A 20,572-nucleotide genomic window follows, 5' to 3' on the forward strand; every position below is an offset into this window, starting at 1 on the left:
GTTTTGGGCGTCTAATTTTTGGACGAAGTGGCGCAGAAATCTGCTCGTTAAGACCTCGATGCATCGGTTGGAAATATCGTTAGGTAATGAAATTACTCAACACAGGGAGGAGTTCTGTTTGTGCAACTTTCAGTCTACAAAAGTGACGATGAACAGTCGTGAGCCATTTATAGCAGTCAGCGGTAAATTGCCGCAAAATTGGAGTCATACGAACCAGACGAAAGAGAGGGAGAGAGAGAAAATGATAAGTTTCATTAAGACGAAAAACAAAAAAAAAAAAACAAGGAGTTTTTTAAAACCCATGCGGTGCATGTTTGCGCATAATATTTGTAAACGACGACATAAAATCCGAGATGAATCACGATTAGGTCGGCCCCGGCTGTTTTAGTGTTCCCCAAGTCGTAAATCGAAAGGCGTTACGTGTCTAGTTTGGCATTTTTCGATTATTCAACGAACAAAAGAAATGTAATATCGGCGATGCCGAATTTCACGATAAATCTCAGAAGCCCACGATCCCAGCAACCCGTTGACGATATCCCCTATCAACTTTGACAGCTGTCAAGACCAGACGAAACGATAATATGAATATCATTATTTTCTCGACGAAAAATAGACGTCTCCATTCTATCGTATGAAATAGTTGAGACGCCAACTGTTGTGCGACAGAATAACGATCGGTAATCTACAAAAGCCTCGAACAAATTGTACAAACTTTTATCGCTGCTGAGAGAGAAGAATTATTGTGAGAATTCCCTGCCCCTCTAATCGAATGCGGATAAGCTACGGCAGTAATATATCAACACGAGAGTATAGCGATATAACCTTGCACTTGTGACAATAGACCCGTTTCATAAAACATTCCGACGTGGGACCTCGCCTTACCTTTACCCAAGCCCGATATTCTCTCCTCTCCGTATGTCGGTTGTCCGTAAAATTGTAATCGTCGAATAACATGTCACGATCTCGTGGGTTGACACGGTAAGTACAATTTCATAATTTATGATAAAACGAGAGTAAAAAAAGAAAAAAAAAAAAAGAAAGAAAAATATATACGAACCAATTAGAAAATAACTCCGAACACCTGCTATTTCCGCTTGCAACCAGAGATTCAAACTCAAATAATGCAGGTGTATCGGTGTAGAAAGTTTTAGCCGAGCACAGCGACGACTGGCAGCTTGATATCTCTGTGGAAAAATATTGGATTATGCAAGCGTGTAACTCACCCTTTGATGAATGAAGATGATTCGAAAGACTCGCTCCTCCTCTCCCTTCGCCTCCCGCAGTTGAAAAAAGTCAGGTGTAACTCCGACTGCACAGTAAATATATCACACCGTCACTGGATGTTGCTCTTGTTTACGATGAAAGGCAACGAAAGAAACACTGTCGGTTTTTTTTCTCTCGAGCCGCGATTATCCGGCCTTCGGTTATTATAACGATAAGAACAAGCAGACCTCGCGGTTCATCTGCTCGAGAAATCTAACTGTTACGTAGTTCGTCGGCGGGAACTGCAAACTATACCGCACACTCGTTGTTAACAAACGTTTCTGGGAGTTATGCTGAATTTAATTCTAAAACTTTGAACCGAATCTACCGCGCCGCGTTCAGCAATAGGAATGAAATATACGGCGACACGCTTGCACGCCTGGCTGCGGGTGACTATCGAATAGCGCGATGATGCCGCCTTCCGTAACCCACGATGTCGCAGACCACGAGCGCTATACTACTCGACTCTACCTAGCCAGGCCTCCTCTACACTTCCTCCTTCGTCTCCTCCTTCCTCTGCAGCACACCTCCCGCCCCTCCACAACCTCCGGAGTCGCTTCTCTTTCTCTGTATGCTCCCGCCGTCCCCGCTTTTTCTTCATGTTTCTTATTCTTCTTCTTCGTCGTCGTCGTCGTCGTCGTCTGATATAAGCGTTCACGGGTTTCTTCTACCTTCTCGAATACAACGGTCGGAATTTCTAAGCCCGAACGGTATATCGTTTGGGATTAGAAGTCTCCTTGAAATGTGGAGGAGAATAAATCCCTCGGGTTCGTTAGCCTATTCAGATGCATTTGCAATTGTTCACTGCAATTTTTCCCATTGCCAAATGCCTCAGACAATCGCCTATTCATTTCTGGTATCAGCTATAGCCACCGTTCGACGTTATTGTACAGTTTCGCAACATAAAAACGAGTTGAAAATTCTCGTTGCCAGAAAGAACGTTCGAATTCGTGGTAAATTTGATAACGAACTGCTGAATCAGCTGATGAATACGTTTCAAACGCCACGTGCAGAGCTTTTCGTACTTGCCGGACGTTCCATTTTTTGGTTTTTGATTCATTTTTTTTTTTTTCTTTTTTGGCGTCGGTAAAACAAATTCCTGTTTTAATGCAGAGGTCGCTAGGTGAGCTTGTATTGGAGTTCCTACGTATTCTGCAGTTGCATTGAAGGAGGAAGAAGGAAAGACATCGACTGACTTGGTATCCTGATCGTTAGATGACATTTAATCCGTTTTAATCCGTTTGGCAGTAGCGCCCCCTTTATCCGTTGATAGATTCACGAATCGCCATGTTTGCTGTTTACCTCTATACTAGCGTTGATAACTTGCACTCAGGCTGAACTTTTCACGAGATATATTTCCTCACTTAGCTAAAACAAACGAAGGGAAAAAATACTTGGGCGAAAAAAAAGTGATCGTCATCGGCATTAAAAGTGTCAAATTTCGATTGTCATAATGATCTTACGAGTGAACAGCACACGTTTTTTCTCAAAAAATCACAATTCTGTCCTTGACATGATAATATAGTCGAAAATATAAACGAAAAAAAAGTTAGTGCTCCGCATCGCAACGAGTTGGCAAATTCCGTCTCAGATAAGTTTAATGGAACGTCAATAGTTTTGTCATCGAGAACCTGCAGTAGGTATTTCTCTTGGGGAAGATAATAAATAACCGTTCATCAGAAATGGAACCGACCTCGGCAAATGGGAGCGGCGATGGAAACGACAACAAGGGCAGGTGAGAAGGATTGTTGCATCGGTTTTTCAGTTAACAAAAAATGTTCCATCTATTATCATTTGTTCATTTCAAAATTATGTATATTATCCGAACGATAATTATTGTTCATTTATTATTACGGTACACCGAATACTCTGATTGTTTTTGTAACTGATTGTTTGTTCATCCGTTAGCAACAAACGATGTTCCTTTTACTTTTAATTAACAGCAAACTGCGCGCTAGCGACCGACAGCGAAATTACCGATTAATGTTGACGATGCGAATCTTGAGAAAAATTGGCCAATTGCCTCGAGAATTCGCAACGAAGTTGAAAACTGGAGCACCGCAAATTGTGGTATCTGTAACCCGATTCTACTCTCGTTCATTGGAAAAAAAAAGAAAAAATCTACCGTCTAATTTGGGCAAAAAACCGATCATAATTGACCTCTAATTAAAGTACAGCTGAGAATGCTCAGCCTACTTGGTTGCATTGATAAATAGAAGAGAGGTCGGCATGCACGTCTCTCACTTTTATAATACGTCTTCAGAGATTATCCGCAGACGCGATTATTAAAGGACGTCAAATTTATAGTACTTCCATATCACTTTGCATCGGATGATCTCCGTCGAAGTTAGATCCGTTTCTCTCTCTTTCCACCATCCCCGAGCCTTAGTTAAAGATTTTTCTTATCTTGTTAAGAGGAACGCGAGAGGGGAAATCTTGACCCTTGAACTTTGTGCTAACTATACGTGTAATACATCATTTACATACATGTGCTCAGTACACGTTGTACTTTGATACAAAGTTTTAGCTCATAATTTACAGCGCGAAAAAAGCGTTGGATAACGAAAAATAATTGTGCCATTTTCCTTTCATTTTTTGTTTTTGTTTTTTTTCAATCTCATTTTCAGCTGCCTGCTTCTACGCTACGCGAGTCAAAATTCGCTCGACGAAAGCTCGCAAAAACACATTCCGAGGGAGAATGGAAAGGATAAACCACCCTATCGAAATCATCATCATACCAATCGAGCCTTCGATGTCATGAATTCTATGAGAAAGTACGTCCAATTTTTAAGCATTCGTGATCCTATTCGTAATTGGAATGCGCAAATATAGGTGTTACAAACAATGATTATCGATATTTTGTCACTGTCATAACGCCTCATTCATTTTATTCATCCAATTATCATTTCTATTTTTTTTTCATTGGATATCCATCATGACGCCTCCTTGACACAATAATCTCCGATAATGACCTTTACCAATTCAGAAAACAAATATGAAGGATTGATGCGAACAGATTTAGCGATGACACATCGTGATCGTTTGATTCTGATAATCTGCACCTGACTTATAGCGCTTGATCTATAATGAACTCATATACTCCCTATTTTTTGAGCCAACAGATATAAAACGTACTGTAAAATACCTTGAAAGAACTGAAATATAAAAATTTTCTTCAACTAGTCATCCAATGCGATTCGCCATTTCTAATTATTTTTGTTTTCCCTTATTTTTCTTATCATCAGTCTCGCTTTATGACACGTGTTGAGAAATTGAAAAAAAAAAAACCAAATCATTAGCAATTGAAGAAACAGAAATGAAACTTTGACCCGCTATTGCACGCAGTGTATAACGCGCTCATTACGTATTTCAAACCCTGCGCAACACGTAACGAAGTTATACACGTCGTTAGAAAATTTAGAAAAAGTAGATATAGAAGAAAAAAAAATGTCGAAATATTTTGGAACCTTCGAAGTAAACGTATATACGACAACTTTCTTATCTCATTATAATTATGTAGTATACGTATACGTGAATCGAGTTGCAAGTCGTGATGAATGATACCTGCAGCTCTTCCTTCGTTAGCGAAAGTCGCGATTTCTCACGTGTCCGTATACTGCTTTGCTTCGATAGATTATTACGTCCACACAAGTTGGACTATCGATTTCTTTTCTAATTTACGTCATCGTTTGTACGGCCTTGCTAGATTAATACGTGTCCACCTATCATCTATATCCAGTCATCCGAGAATTTCCAATTCGCCACGATCTTAAGATGTGCCAAAAAAAAACAAAAAAAGAATTTCGAATACATGTCGTCCTAAATCGCAGGCAAAACCTGCTGTGCGATGTGACCTTGGTAGCGGATGGCGGGGTCGAGGTGCCCGCCCACAAAATGGTGTTGGCAGCCTGCAGTCCTTATTTCTACGCGATGTTTACGAGCTTCGAAGAACGAGAACGAGAACGAATCACTCTTCAGGGTGTGGACCACGCCGCGCTTGACCTTCTAGTCGATTACGTTTACTCCGCCGAGGTTCACGTGACCGAGGATAACGTGCAGGTACTTCTGCCGGCCGCCAATCTTCTCCAGCTGAACGACGTGAGGGATGCGTGCTGCGATTTTCTTCAGGCTCAACTTCATCCGTCCAATTGTCTCGGTATACGGGCTTTCGCCGATCTTCACGGTTGCATGGAACTTCTGGCTCACGCCGACAGCTACGTCGAACAGCATTTTTCGTAAGGATCGTCCGAGTCCAAAGTGGTATCTTTTTTTCATTGGAGACATCCTGTCGGTGACGCTGTGATTCCTTATTTTCTTCTTTTGATCGCAGAGAGGTCGTCGAGGGCGAAGAGTTCCTCACTCTGACACCGCAGCAAGTAGCGAAATTGATATGTAGCGATCGGCTGACCGTGCCGTCCGAAGAGAAAGTATTCGAATGCGTGATATCCTGGGTGCACAGTGACTTGGAGAGGAGGCAAGACCACCTCGCTCAGCTAATGGAGCACGTGCGACTACCGTTGTTGTCGCAAGAGTACCTGGTGCAGAGAGTAGAGCAGGAGCCGCTGTTGAAAGCCAATTTGCAATGTGAGTTTTGCGGTGTAAGAAAACTGCGGCGGATTCGACGCGGTGGAGGGGAAACAGGAAAAGTGTCAGTTCGCGCGAAATTATTTCAGGCAAGGACTTCCTTATCGAAGCGCTCAAGTACCATCTGCTCAAGGGCGAACAGAAAACATTGTTCAAAACCGCGAGAACGAAACCGAGACAACCGGTCGGACTTCCGAAGGTACTCTTGGTCGTCGGTGGACAAGCACCGAAAGCCATCAGGAGCGTGGAATGTTACGATTTCAAGGAGGAACGATGGTACCAAGTTTCCGAGCTACCCACTCGCCGATGCAGAGCCGGTGAGCCTTTGAATTTCCATTCTTAAAGGTATTGTGGTCGGAGTATTGAAGATTCAAGTTCCATTATTCGATAGCTCGGCCGGAAATTTGAAATGGTAATTCGGATCAGGCGTGAAAAAGGCGCGCGTTATTCCGACCGAAAGATTATTCATGATTTCACTCGAATCGATACGGTTCTTTCAATTTCTTCGATCGTTCTCGCTGAATTTCAGATTCTTCCCACCCAAGCGAATCTCGCTCCTCCTCCAGATATCTTATTTATTCGTCGTTTATTCGTTCGCTCGCATCACTCTCAGTGACGGTACAGTGATACGAAAATTATTTCACCCTCTATCGCAGGACTCTCCGTTCTCAGCGGCAGAGTATACGCCGTTGGCGGTTTCAACGGTTCGCTGAGGGTGCGAACGGTCGACGTGTACGACGCGGCTGCTGACCAATGGTCGGCCTGTCCGGGTATGGAAGCGCGACGTTCGACCCTAGGCGTAGCGGTGCTAGGCAATTGCATCTACGCGGTCGGTGGTTTCGACGGATCCTCGGGACTGAACTCTGCCGAAGTTTACGATCCGAGGACTCACGAGTGGAGGATGATCGCCCCGATGTCCACCAGGCGAAGCAGTGTCGGGGTCGGCGTCGTCAAGGGTCTCTTGTACGCGGTGAGTTTTCGAGATACAGCTATCCGAGGCTTCGCGCTGATACAAAATTTTGCGAACTCGCGTTTCTAATGAGGCAAATTCTGCGCTTCGCATTACTCCAGGTTGGCGGGTACGACGGTGTTTCTCGACAGTGTCTATCCAGCGTCGAATGTTATAATCCGGAAACAGACCAGTGGAAGGCTGTGCCAGAAATGTCTGCACGCCGAAGCGGTGCTGGCGTAGGAGTCCTCGAGGGTATCCTCTACGCCGTCGGGGGTCACGACGGACCCTTGGTCCGAAAAAGCGTCGAAGCTTTCAACCCCGAGACGAATCAATGGACCCCCGTCAGCGACATGGCGCTTTGCAGAAGGAATGCCGGTAAGAGTTGGGCGAAATTCCACGTCCGCTTTGTTCTTTGACTCTCTTTCGCGGTACAGGTGACGAGGGATGTTATTTTTTTTTTTTTTCTTGTTTTACAGGCGTCGTCGCTCTGAACGGACTTTTGTACGTCGTGGGCGGGGACGACGGAACGTCGAATCTCTCGTCGGTCGAGGTGTACGCGCCGCGAACGGACACGTGGGTGACACTGCCAGCTTGTATGGGAATCGGTCGTAGCTACGCCGGAGTCGCTATAATCGACAAGCCGTTAACGGGTACGTTGACGATGTGAGGTATGCCGGCCGCTGGACACCCGGGAGACGTAGACAACGACGCGGAGACCGCCGAACATCTACGAGAATCCGGTCCCAGCGGCACTCCGGCTCATTCGGAACAGAATGCGCCACCACTTTACCACCAGCTCAATCACGACTGCGAAGGGGCGCGATGCCTTTGTCAGAGATACGAGAACGGCGAACTGGCGGCCGTCGTACTGAACCAAAACAGAAATCTCAACCCTCCGAACCCGGAACGCGAAAGGGAAAGGGAAAGGGAAAGGGAGGCCGATAATTACCAGAATATAGGACGCGGTCATCGTCTCTACGCGGGTCGACCCGCGAACCAGAATCTCCAAAATCATCCGAACCTGAATCCGAACTACCAAAACCCGGTGGACTTTCTTCAAAATGATCAGTACGCCGCAGCGAGAAGGGCTGGGGGGATATTGGACCGCGACCGTCGCCACCACGAGCCCGAAGAGAATATTTACGAGCGTCTCGACGAAATCGGTAGGGAATACGGACCGGAGTCGCCGGATCGTCACACTTACGAGAGGATCGACGACCGCGCTTGGTATCGAAGAGCGAGATACCGCGCCGGACTCCAACACGCGTCCGGACCAAGCGGCGGCGGAGGTGATTTCGAAGGTGGCAATCGCAACGTCGGCCACTACGAGTCACCGCGAAACGTCTACGTGGAATCGCGACGCATCACGAGCCCCTCGTGCCTCAGCAGATTGGGGAGAAATTGTTTCTCCACGGAGAATATAGCGTCCGCTTCGAACAGGCGGTACGTCTATCAGCTGGGACATAATTGCACCTGTCAATTTTGCCGACATCTGGACGCCAGGACGATTTGTCAGTATTGTCACAACTTCCACGACAGACTACGGTTGCAGGACGCGACCGGTAATCTGGCTACCCTGGGTAATTCCAGACACTACATCTATCAACTCTCCAGGAGTTGTAGATGCGCGTTCTGCAGGGACGATTCCGTTTACGCCCGATTCCCCGTTAATTCTCGTCTCTCCGATTCTTTCCGCAGAGAGTGCCAATGCAGAAACCCCGGCAGCTGTACTTGTAGAAGTAGATATCTGTCCTATTCGAATCCGGCTATTTATATAGGAAGGATCGACCGCGCGAGTCACAATAATCACGCGGTGAACAATCCGATCTACGCTCATCCAGCGGCGACTTACGCTAATCGCTCGGAGCGACAAAACGCCGCTTCCGAATCGAACCCCTCGACGTCATCGAACGCGACCCCCCCGGGAATCGGCGAACCGTCCACCAGTTCGGGTCGTACCAGTGCGAATCCCTTGGGCAATTATTCGGCGTCGGGTGTCACCGTTTGTCCGGTCAATCGAACGATAGATCGTCAACACGTCTGCGACGACTCGTGCATCCGTAACCAGAACGTTAACGGCGTTTATCAATTTCTCGGGAGATGCGAGAGAGCGGAATGCCACCACGGCAGAATTTCCATTCATTGGGTATTCGTTAACAAGTGGCTTCCTACCTGGGGAGCACAGGACTCGGTACCCGAAGCTGACTCCAACCCAGAAATGTCACCCGAGGAGGAAGAACCCCGGGATAATCCGGAGAACGGAGGGGAGGAGTCTTAATACCGGGTCGTATTTGATTCAAATTGTAATTATACCTGATTCCTGATTCCCGATACTATTCTTGTTGAAAAATTAGCGAAACTTAGAAAATCACCTATTCATTTCATCTCGATCATCCGATTGTTTTTATCGTTGACTAGGCTTATCCGTCTGATTGAGCGGAATCGAATAGGTGGACGATATACTTCTGTACTTCTACTTAACTAAGAGACCTTGATACCTGTTGCACGTGTCGTATGTACCTCCGTAAATGTTAGGAAAAAAATTGATAATAATGAAAAATTAGTCCTATCTCGCAATGTGAGAAACATATTAACGACGTAGTTGGAGCGAAAATTGAAAAAGCTTCGAAATTGAAAATAATAAACATAAACATAGACTAAGAGAAGATGATAAAATTAAGAAGAGTTGTGATAAGAATTTTATTGTCGCGGTAGAATTGACGAACTTTTAAATCCTGTTGCGTGTCTATTTTCTCTAATTGTTGACTAAGTGATTGTTAAATATTGAAATTCCTCGATTTCAATCATTCGTACACACGTTCGTGAATCATTCCAACTTGAATCGGTAGTGGAATGTTGATTTCGTTGCTTGTAGATAAATCCACCCGAGAATTCGGCAGCATAAAAATAATCTTGCGGGTCAAGTTTCATAATTGAGAAAACATCCGGACATGATTGAAACTGAATTTTCGGAATTCTCCGTAAAATGGATTCTGAACCCGAACATATCTTTCCTGCAGGTATTAAACGGTTGTGTGTCATTTCAATCCACGTTGAATATAGGTTTCTATTCCTTCTTTCTGCCTTTTTTTCTAATTCTGTAGCTGTATGAAAATTAATCAGTCAGTATTAGATTTAGGTATAGTGTATATGTTACACGGTGGAAGATCGAAATTGAAGAATGTTAACATCAGCCAATTTATTCACCAGCAAATGTTGACATTTGTCAGAAATCGGTCTTTCGCTGGACCCACATGAAATGCACCTTGGGAAAGAAATAAAAGAGAAAAAAAAATGTATGTATACTTATGTATACAAATGTATGATATGCAGCTTCATATATTACGGCGACGTTGATACATGTTTACTTCAGTAGGATATGTATACTGTACTTAATTAAACGCTGTACGCTAACGATAAGAGGAGAAAAGATCTCGTAGAGAAAACCAAAGTAGAATAGCCGCGAACACACAAAAACCAGTAAAATGAAAATAAATTATCCGAATGATGCGTATATATGTAACAATGATATAGGGTGTATAAAATATGATAAGCCAAAGTAACTCGGCCTAAATCATTGACAGTATGGTAAAATTATTAATTAGAAAAAAACGACAAAAATTGACGAAAATCGATGTAAAAATTTCTCGTCGACACTCAGATCTAATCTATTAAACAATACTTGTATATTTATTTTTTGTAACTGAATATATAAATTGTACGTCGCTCGAAGTACGCATATAAATGAATAAAGTGCTCTCTTTGATAACGATCTGAGCAACTTTGATCCGTCCATCGGTCTACCTACCTAATTGGATTTCACAGAAGCGCGATAAATCGCAGCTTGCAAAAAATCAGAAACATCGCTAAAAATCGCAAGGTATCGGTGACGGGATAGCAATTAATAATTCAGTTCAGAAATTCAGACATGTTTCAGACAAAGACAGGTGAAGTTTTTTGGGTAACATTGACAACCTGCCCCTTTGACGTGAACATGAATATCACGGGGATAAAAATATCTACGATTGGAATGTCGGGCCCCCCCGTCGTGATCAAAGATTTCGCTCGTTGGTCGGCGTAAAAATTTCATCGCGAAGTAGCCCGTAGAATTGTCGCACGATATCTTTTGGCAACTTTGAAGTTATACGTCTCAATTTCCTTGTTCCGCGTTGATACGAGAGACAATTTAATCTCGATCGAAATAATCGTGCGATCCGAAGGTGTGTTTGTGTACCTGTACGTATTTCGATCGATGTGTATATATATATAGTTTCGAGGAAAGCGACATTGTCGATTCACTCTCATGTATAATTTGTTGTACACGCGGTTCTCTCACCTCCACGGCGATATCAACCTTGATCACGCGCCATTTGCTTATTATCGAAGTATTTTCTTTAACTTCCGGTACCGGAATAATATCGTACCGAGATCATCGATTTCGAAGAAAATATTTTCAACGTCCCACAAACGAGCCGTAATAGTTACTTATTATTCTACCGAGAAGTGCACATTATCCCATTTGCATGAGAATACACACGTATACGATATTTCATTCCTTTTGAACAAATAGTTGCGTCCGTCTACATATTTATATCGCATGATCTTTAGAGCTGTGCACACGGTACATAATATAATACCCTTTTGCACAATCTATGCGCGGCATCTCCCTGTGTACAATGGGAATGCACACACGTGCGTGATTTAAAGTCCGTTCGCTCGATTGCAAATCTATATTATATGATTTTTAGGGTCTACGGTATCGGAATTCTCTTCGCATGAGAGTGACACAATAACGTATAAATAAGTGTACGTATATAGGTTCCGATACAATAACTGTCCTAGATAATTATGCGTCCATAGATTTTGCAATTAATAAAGCACAGCTGCTGTACACTGGAAGTAGTCTGCAGGCCTTCTACCCGCTTTCATACACCAGCAACCATTATTTTGTAATCATTTCATACCAACTAACCGACCGACCAACCGACCAACCGACTAACTAACGAACAATTTATCTGAAACGTTGAACAAGTGTGCGTATAACAGAGCAACTAACGTCCCGATCGCGTACACACCTGGTCATTGTAATAAGCGAGAGTGATAGCAGTTAGCCTTCGCGTCGCGGGGGAGTCGATCGATCGGCGTTATACGGTAGGTGCCCTGAGAATTAGTCGCACGTCGCGGCTATATAGTGGAGAAGAATTTCGGATCGGTATTCCGACACTTTCCCCGTATAGCCTGCGACTTTTTTCGAACGGACTCCGAGGAGGCAGAACGAAAAGCTCGACCCTTATCGCGGATGAGATTCGCCCCCTTTGGCGATAGGGGTGAATCGGCGTTGTTTCGTTTCGATTTTTCTCAAGAGATTATTTCGATCGTTACTCTTATTATTTTCTACGAAGTCAGAAGGAATTGTGACACATGTGTACGTGTTTATGCAATTCGGCATTGATCTAGAATCTAGATTTCTATTCCGTGAAGCACGAGAGCAGAGAATCGATCGGCAAATTTATCATTTTACGAAAGAAACGCGCGTCGCACGTCACATACAACGCGCGGACGTTTTCATTGTTTCTGCAGATTCGGATCAAAACAATGAGATAACTTTATCCGCGATCGTTTCCTAGGCGATCGCGATTAATCATTCTTCTAATTTTCAGTACAGACACGCCGCATACCATTCGTTTGATTACTTACACACGATACGACGTGTACATTCGTAGCCCTGATGAGACGGCGCAGGGTGTGGTCACCTTAGTCAACCGACGTTTGTCTACGTCCTGGTCGCCCGCGCTGCCGTGTCTGGATAAAATACGCGTGTAACCGAACGGAATATCATTTCTTACTCGTTCCGTGCTTGGCTGTGGTATGTGGAATACTTTTCATACGTGTGATTCGTTCGCTCGTAATCGCTTGGGTGTCGCACGAGCCACGTGTCCCTCCGTCACAATAAATGGAAAAAAGGAGGTGAAAAAATTGTATTCGATCCGGTGATCGCTTTCCGGGCGTGGTCTTCGAGGCCGCTATTATTTTAACGCGCGACTTTATTACCGCGGAGCCACGCGAACTGATTATTTTTACGCGGGCGAGTAAGGCGAACGGCAAAAGTTCTGTTCGAATTTTTCAGCTTCTCATCCCCCGTTGCCGATTGATTCCCCCGATTAAAATTTATCAGCGCCGATCCTTTTGGTCTTCTGCGGTTGGAGGAGGACAAACTCGACTCGATATTATACGCATGTCGTACCTGTGGGTACGACACGCAGGAGAGCGAAGATAAAAATTCATCTCCACTTGTACGAGGCGAGATCAATTTGCATATATTATAACCCAGCACGCGGCAATTGACTCGTTTACAGTATTATATGTACGTCGTGTCGTCGAACCCTTCAGTTCCGGATAGACGCCTGAGAGAATTGCATATTATTTGAAATAATTGGAAGCTTGATCGATACCGATAACGCGAAAGTGGCAGCAGTAGCAACATACGTGCACTGTAGAATAAATATAGATTTGAAATGTAATAATTATTATTAATTTATTTATTATCGAATCTGCAGTGCGATTATATACGTTGACCGCTTATTAGATTGATTTACTATGGGTAATATATGAATAATGTGGAAGTTATAGGTACATACAGCGTTCAACGCGTGCGTTACTTGGAGATTTTTCAAAAGGCTTTGATTTTCTTCGATTTTGGGGACAAGATCGATATTTTTTTGAATTGGGTTTCATGTGTTATTCTAATATATTTTGACCCCAGGAACCGGAATCCGGAAGCCAAAATGATTTATCTGTAAAATTGATCGAATTATCGCTAAGTTTCCGCTTTTTGGAGCGGAAAAATTAGGACATATCGATTGGTTTTAGTCGTAGACCCACTTTGATTCGTCGCGATCCATGCATGGGTCAAAATATTCGAATTTCTCAATTCACCAGCGAACCCGAGCTTAGCTGGAGTCAGGTAGCCACGGGCGCGCGGTTTGTTGTGGGGCGTCACCTCTGCTCAGCCCCGAAGGTGACGACTCACAACAAAGCGCTACGCTGCTGGCTACGCTGACTCCAGTTGTAAGCTCGGTTTCGCTGGTGAATTGAGAAATTCGAATATTTCGACCCATGCATGGATTGCGACGAATCAAAGTGGGTCTACGACTAAAACCACTCGATATGTCTTATAATTTTTCTGCTCTCAACAGCGAATAATTGATGATTACTCGATCGATTGCACGAGTAGATGATTTTGGCTTTCACATTTGGTTTGCTAAGCTGATTATATGTAAGATTACTCTTGAAGAACCAAAAAAAAAATTCGATTTTAGAGCCAAAAGTAAAGTAGTTTAAAAATTGATTGTATTACACTTTTCTGACGTATTTTGACCTCAGGAATCCAAATCTGAAAGAAAAATTGATCTGTCTCTAAAATTGACCGAGTTATCGCCAATTTTCAGATTTTTGGGGTCAAAAATAAAAAATTGATTTTCTATTCTATTTTAATGTAATCTGAGCTCAGGAATCCGGATCTGAAAGTAAAATTGATCTATCTGCAAAAATGACCGAGTTATCCTCATTTTTTCGCATTTTTTGGCATAAATTTGAGGATATCTCGAAGGGAAAAAATCGTAGCTCAATTCGGACAACGGATTCGTGTTCCTGAGGTCAAAATACGTGAGAAAAGTACCATACGATCGATTTTAAAAAATAAAAATTTTTGGCCAAAATTTGAGATTTTTCCAAGGGGTACCCCTTACGATTTTTTCAAATTTTGGCTAAAAATTTTTATTTAAAAAAATTGATCGTCTGGCACTTTTCTTACGTATTTTGACCTCAGGAACACGAATCCGTTGTCCGAATTGAGCTACGATTTTTTCCCTTCGAGATATCCTCAAATTTATGCCAAAAAATGCGAAAAAATGAGGATAACTCGGTCATTTTTGCAGATAGATCAATTTTACTTTCAGATCCGGATTCCTGAGCTCAGATTACATTAAAATAGAATAAAAAATCAATTTTTTATTTTTGACCCCAAAATGCGAAAAATTGGCGATAACTCGGTCAATTTTAGAGATAGGTCAATTTTTCTTTCAGATTTGGATCCCCGAGGTCTAAATACGTGGGAAAAGTGTCCTACAATCAATTTTCAAAATATTTCATCTTTGGCCCAAAAATCAAGAATAGGAAGATTATTTTTTGATGTATTCTTGTGTGTTTTGATCTCGGAAATCCGAATCTGGGAGACAAATTAATTCATCTTTAAAATTGATGAAGATCAGAACTAATCGGGATATCTCAATTTACGTATTCGTTCTGAAAAATAAGAGTGAGCCATAATCTGACCGTTTTAATACAAAGATATAATTCAAATCATTATGTTTTTGGGTGGACAATAAAATTGTGTTAATTATCTTGAGCTCGAAAATTAATTATTAAATTGTCGGTCTTCCTTTCATAATGTCTATCAATGCACTGTATGAAAGAAAAAAATTTGATTGAATTTTTTTTTTTTTTTCCCCGTGCATTTGGGGCCTCTGATTCTGAACTACAGCCTATGCTTTGGTATGGCAAGACACGACAGAATTGAGCTCTCTCAGTGTACTCTGATCCATTCAAGTATGTAGTGAATTTATACATATTTACTTCCTCAAACGGTTATATAGAAATTCGCGGTAAAATCACTGCAAAAGGATGCCGCCACTTAGGTGGATCAAAGGGGTGCTTTACGAGGTGTGAACAAGATCTTTATCAGGTGTTGACAGCTCGTCCGACACCTGCTCACAATGGGAGCAAGAAAAAAAATACGGACTGTGATTTCACACCTCATCATCTATTAAAACGCTATAAATTATGTTTGATTTCTGGCACGTGCCGACGGTCGAGACGTCCGACGCACGTGTTAAAAATGGGCGTTGCAATTGGCGAACCAACTTCCCTTTTGATTGGGTGACCGAAGCTTGCCACCGAAGTCCGCGCGGAGTGCATTCGGCTAATGTTTTTTAGATGTGGATTTTGGTGCGAGAAACCTGAGCGTGGGGCGAGCACGAAGCGTGAGGCGTTACGCCGCGCGGCGGTAGGAGTACGAACGAGATAGAGAGCGCTCGAGCGCAGCCCGCTAGAAGATGAAATCTCGAGCTATAGGTATAACCCGCAATCACTTTTCCGTCGTATCTCGTGAACAAATATTGGAAATTTTGAGCAGAAAAATTCAAATATCTCGAAGGGTTTCAGTTACGGCCAAATCTAAATCGAAACATTAAAGAAAAGGTGACTTTGCCGACCGGCAAGTAAATTACCCAGTGTGTGAATACAGAATAATAGGTCGAAAAAGTTGCATTTTCTCATACATAGAATAACGAGGCGTTGGAAAGGTGCATATTACCGATATATCTGTGATATTGCCGATGTACCTTCGGTGTATAATATTCATAGTACTTCATGAGGTAACACGAGATCCATCATAATTTTCAATCTCTTCTTCTGTAACAGCACAACACTCCAATTCTTATTATATACCGGGTAATTAAGGAACGTGATGTACGTATATGAGTAGTACATACCGATATACTTCTCCAACACATCACATACTCGCGAACGGTTTCAGCTGACTTTACGTTAGTTCTCACGACCGCGCGAAACGTTGTTCTAGATATAAATACAAATATACCTACATGGATTGGTACAGGTATCAGCTACGTATAGTTGCATCTGCAGCAGCAGCAACAGCGGCATTCGAGAGACCTCGTTATACATAAATGATGTATGATTATCGCAATCGTTGCGAAAGGGGTTGTAGTAGATACGTCGGTAGAAATTTATTAAAGAAAAATTTATCCACGTTGTAACGTAACGTGATATCGTTATAAAACAATTCTGTGTAAGACCCCCTGGTATAACATAATCCTCATTACACTATCCCGAGTACGGTATATAAATAAATTCGATTGCGAAAAATCGGATGTACGTTGACATGGGATAAAAACCCACGAATATGTTGTACGTCATTTTTATTGGTCGTACAATATGCAAAGTATCCGGTAAGTGTTCGTAATCCTAAAATTTGGCAAAAATGTTATTGCGTACGGAAAAAGCGTGAATCGCGGATTAGGTGAATAATCACTCTTCAGCTGCATATAAATTGCGCCGGATAAATCCCAAATATATACAGATACGTACACCCGTGCGTCCGTCGTCAAAGGTTTTGGGAATTTCCGTAAAAATGTCGATTTTCGAGATAAAAATATTTATAAAACACGAACAAACGAAAAATACCCAACCGGAAACGACGACTCAAGTCCGGTCCGAGACATGTTCAATCGTAATAACAGTACGTTACATCCTCGGTATATATACGTTGGTAAAAATATGTCCAAATTACCTCCGAGTATAGGTGTACGTATTCGTACGTCGTAATTAATCGCGCTGCAAGTATCGCGTGGGATTCTCACGTCGGCTGATTTCATAAAATTTCGGTGATATTCCGAGACAGATTAGACGACGTTCTGATTTAATATCGCGTTAAAATTACACCCGACCACAGACGATAAACATACTCAACACCCATACCCACGAGATAAAAGATTCGCGATGCGAATACAACGCCACCCATACCGACTATATAATGTATAATTACAATGGGTGTAATTTTCCGGGAGCATAAATCGCCCCGGGGCTGCTTACATTGATTAAACGCTCTCCGCTAATGATTGAGCTTTGCGCGTACTTTATGTATAATAAATTGTGTCCGCACATAATAGATGGACGTACAATGTAGACGTGTGTGTGTGTGTGTATTATTTTTATTACTAGATTTTACGGCTGCATCTGCAGCAGAATGTAACCGAGACGCGGGTCGTCGTAATTGGTCATCGTATATATACGTAAGTGTATAATATAGTTACCGATATAAAATGCGCGCACGTGATATCGAATTTCAAGTTCCATTCACGTTCGGACGTATACATGTATAGGTGGACATACCTGTATAATTATTTACCTGGATAATCAGCCGTATTGACTCGATAAATTTATCACGTTTACATGTGTACCACCGCGAGATACCTGTACGTTTTACGTCGAGTTTATTATGTATCGTACAGATTCTGTACCACAGCCATGCGATTTTTCGATATTTATCTAAAGAAAATGGCGGTTTTTCTTTCCCAGCATTTCGCAGAGCAGAAGTAACGGAGATTGAAAAATTTATTTTCAATACGGACGATTTTTGATAAGAGTAATTAATTTTTCGAATTATAATAACGGCGTTTATCGTACCCGCAGAATGTGAGGTAAGTCCGGCTTTCACTGCCATTCAGAAACGGTTGTTCGTTCGATGCAGAAAAATTGCAAACCTCCAACGCCGCTGAATTGACCTCTCGGTAAGGGAAGTCATCACGGTTTATGCGCACAAGTTATTCATAACCAGACCGACTACGACGCGTGGCAAATAAGCAATTAAAAATTATTTTTTCTCCCGTTACCTTGTTATTCGTTTTCTCGATCGACAATAATTCTTTTCACTAAAATCTCTCGCTTCCAATCATTATAATTACACGTCGCGGTAAAATAAAGTGACTTTCCTTGTAACTCGAATTTGATTGCGATCGTTGAAATTTTACCCGTTTGCACCGTCGAATACAAATCGCGAAAATTTTTTCTCTCGTTTTTTTTTTTAACCATGAAGATAAGCATCTAAACATGGCGACGACAACAACGAGAACAATAAGAAAATGATTAACAGGAAATAATAATCGAGCTTGTGTAACAAAATAAAACAAAAAAAAAAAATTCGTTCGACTGCTCCCGGATTCGAAACTCACTGGTCTCGTACCACATGGTCAGCGGTCGCTGTATATGATAATTACCTGGGCTCCATAGTGCCGTATGTGGTTCATTCCGAGTTGGACGTTTCGCTCAAAGAAAATTGCAAAGATTGCGAGGTTTCGTTAATTTTTCTATCTCAAATGTACATCACGCGTATAGCGTTACGTTGGTATAGATATACATAAACGTCAACGACCCGCCACACCGATCAAAAAAAAAAAAAGGTACAAATAAATAAATAATCAAACGAAAAGGAGGGGGGATCAAAAAAACCGTTGGTAATGATCACCGTTTACCGAAGAATTAAGAGGATTAATTTAGCATTTCTATGAATATACGATTAAATCTCTCCTCAGACAGAGTCTTGGATTTCTCGCTTGTTGGGTTTCATCCCGTATTCTATAGTGGAATTTCTAATTATATTCTCACGTAATAACCGAACGATTTATCTGCGCAGATATAATTGTTTCATATTAATTATTTAGGAGCGTATTCTGCAACAGTCAGTCTACTTTACGTCACGAGGCAGCAGCCTCTTTGATCCGCTTGTACCTCTGCAGTCGCACGTATGTATAGGTATATAAGCATCATACACGTACTCGTACAGGTATGCGAACGAATATTGTTTTTACTACCCTCTTAATCTTCCTATGAACATCTATCTGGGTTACTGAACGAGTTATGCTACATCTGTCACAGTTTTATGACCTATTCATTCGAGCTATTTTATGCTCACTTTCACTCTTTCGACCACACATTTACACGGTACGCGCACACGCACGTAACATCCATTTACACATATATGTATAATAATTCGGCGTTGTTCTAATTGTGAGCGACACATACATAACTTGTCTCCATACGTGTCTCGGGATGGCCTACGAAAATTGTTTCTCTTTTTTTTTTCTCGACTAGATTCACGATCTTCGTTGGCCAATTCGAGTAAGTATTCAAATCGGATCGATCATCGATCATCAATCGTACAAAAAACGACGTGATAAGATTCGATTCGAATAGCTGGTTCTTATAACTTTCGTACTTGACTTTCGAGTGCTACGTGAGTGGAGGTATGTAAGTTTTATCAAACGGTGCGAGTTTCCCATGCTGAAACGTGAGAATTCGCAGGTAGGTAAAACGAGCATTTTTACCATAGAAAATGACGTAACGAGCCGAGTTGTCGGTTAGGATTAATCGCATTAAACTGCACCCCAGAGAGCTAACCCTCCCGAGGTGATAGTAGACACAAGATTTTACGCCGCGTCGTACAAATTGCACAATTTCCTCTTGTTGTTCGTTAGCAATATAAAGTTGGCGTGTAGTGCAGCAACGGCGGCTCCATTTCTCGTCTCGTATACGATTAAGTCGGTTAACGACTTATGCGTGAAATATAAAAGATTCAAAAAAAAAAAAAAGGAAAACGGTTGAAAAAATATCATATTTTCGCAACGCTCCGGTGCCTAACGTATTTTATTTATTTACACGGCCCCGTGTCGTATCCCCTATACCGGGACCGCGGCCTATCTCCACAACCTCCGCCGAATGAACTCCGAGCGGTGTCCGCGCTTTGCGCGTTACACATTTTCATTATACGTGCAAAAGCACGTAAGTTACACGTATGTATACACACATTCGATTTAATATACTTCGTACTCGTAAGGGACTCGGGACGAATAACCCGTTTCAGATCTAATCTCGACAATGCTCCACGGATATTTATACTCGAGGTATACGTATACAACCGACGACGACGTAGTCGTCTCTCGCGGTTATTACTTACCTATGTAATTTGGAATAAAACGCGGTTATACCCGTAGAAACAGCTTTCCTATAATAAATAATTAGTTGCGGTTCGATATTACAGATTAGTCACGTAATAATTTGCTCCTCGTAAAGTAGGTAGGTGTACCGGAGCGCGGTGAGTTTTCATCGATAGAACGCGGGTTACACCGACACGTGATA

General features: G+C 42.3%; 3 protein-coding genes across 3 annotated transcripts in view; 2 read left to right on the top strand and 1 right to left on the bottom strand.

Moving 5' to 3' along the window:
* Positions 1–1,749, bottom strand: part of LOC105692712 (dual 3',5'-cyclic-AMP and -GMP phosphodiesterase 11) — a 74,083-nt gene extending 72,334 nt beyond the window's left edge. Inside the window, exon 1 of the mRNA XM_012412099.3 lies at positions 1,224–1,749. The gene's annotated coding sequence lies outside the window, so the exon portion shown is untranslated. The remainder of the gene's footprint in view (positions 1–1,223) is intronic.
* Positions 1,750–2,503: 754 nt separating this feature from the next.
* Positions 2,504–7,466, top strand: LOC105692743 (ring canal kelch homolog). The gene is made up of 8 exons (XM_012412159.4): positions 2,504–2,998; positions 3,891–4,037; positions 5,094–5,498; positions 5,594–5,847; positions 5,937–6,164; positions 6,504–6,817; positions 6,919–7,174; positions 7,276–7,466. The coding sequence occupies exons 1-8, from the start codon at positions 2,946–2,948 to the stop codon at positions 7,464–7,466; spliced, it is 1,848 nt and encodes a 615-aa protein (XP_012267582.2). The 5' UTR covers positions 2,504–2,945.
* Positions 7,467–7,469: 3 nt separating this feature from the next.
* Positions 7,470–10,571, top strand: LOC112694989. Its single transcript, XM_025746850.2, has one exon. It carries the CDS (start codon positions 7,470–7,472, stop codon positions 9,075–9,077), a length of 1,608 nt encoding a protein of 535 aa, XP_025602635.2. The 3' UTR covers positions 9,078–10,571.
* Positions 10,572–20,572: the final 10,001 nt, after the last annotated feature.

Source organism: Athalia rosae, chromosome 4 (assembly GCF_917208135.1).
Source record: "Athalia rosae chromosome 4, iyAthRosa1.1, whole genome shotgun sequence".
Taxonomy (NCBI): Eukaryota; Metazoa; Arthropoda; class Insecta; order Hymenoptera; family Athaliidae; genus Athalia; species Athalia rosae.